Genomic DNA, 220 nt, shown 5'->3' with positions numbered 1-220 from the left:
AAAAAAAAAAACGGGAAAGCGCAGCTCCACCCTGCTCTGCCAGCACTGCCCAGCCCACCGCCCCGTGCCCCGTACCAGAGGGTCCGAGTCCAGGGAGCTGGGTGTCGTGTCTTTGACGGTGCGCTCCTCAGGAGGGGAAACGGTGCTGTGCGGCCCGATGGTGGGGGGGGGCAGGTGGTACAGCTTGGACTGGTCCTCCTGCGCTGACGGCCCGGGCCGG

General features: G+C 67.3%; 1 protein-coding gene across 1 annotated transcript in view; it reads right to left on the bottom strand.

Moving 5' to 3' along the window:
• Positions 1 to 75: 75 nt before the first annotated feature.
• NAV1 (neuron navigator 1) overlaps positions 76 to 220 on the bottom strand; it is a gene marked incomplete at both ends in the record, with an annotated part of 7,213 nt that continues 7,068 nt past the window's right edge. The window contains 1 exon segment of the mRNA XM_009866356.1: positions 76 to 212. Within this exon segment, the coding sequence (XP_009864658.1) occupies positions 76 to 212 (137 nt within the window).

The sequence above is a fragment of the Apaloderma vittatum genome, unplaced genomic scaffold, assembly GCF_000703405.1.
Source record: "Apaloderma vittatum isolate BGI_N311 unplaced genomic scaffold, ASM70340v1 scaffold26143, whole genome shotgun sequence".
NCBI lineage: Eukaryota > Metazoa > Chordata > Aves > Trogoniformes > Trogonidae > Apaloderma > Apaloderma vittatum.
This window is presented reverse-complemented; position numbering and strand designations above follow the sequence as displayed.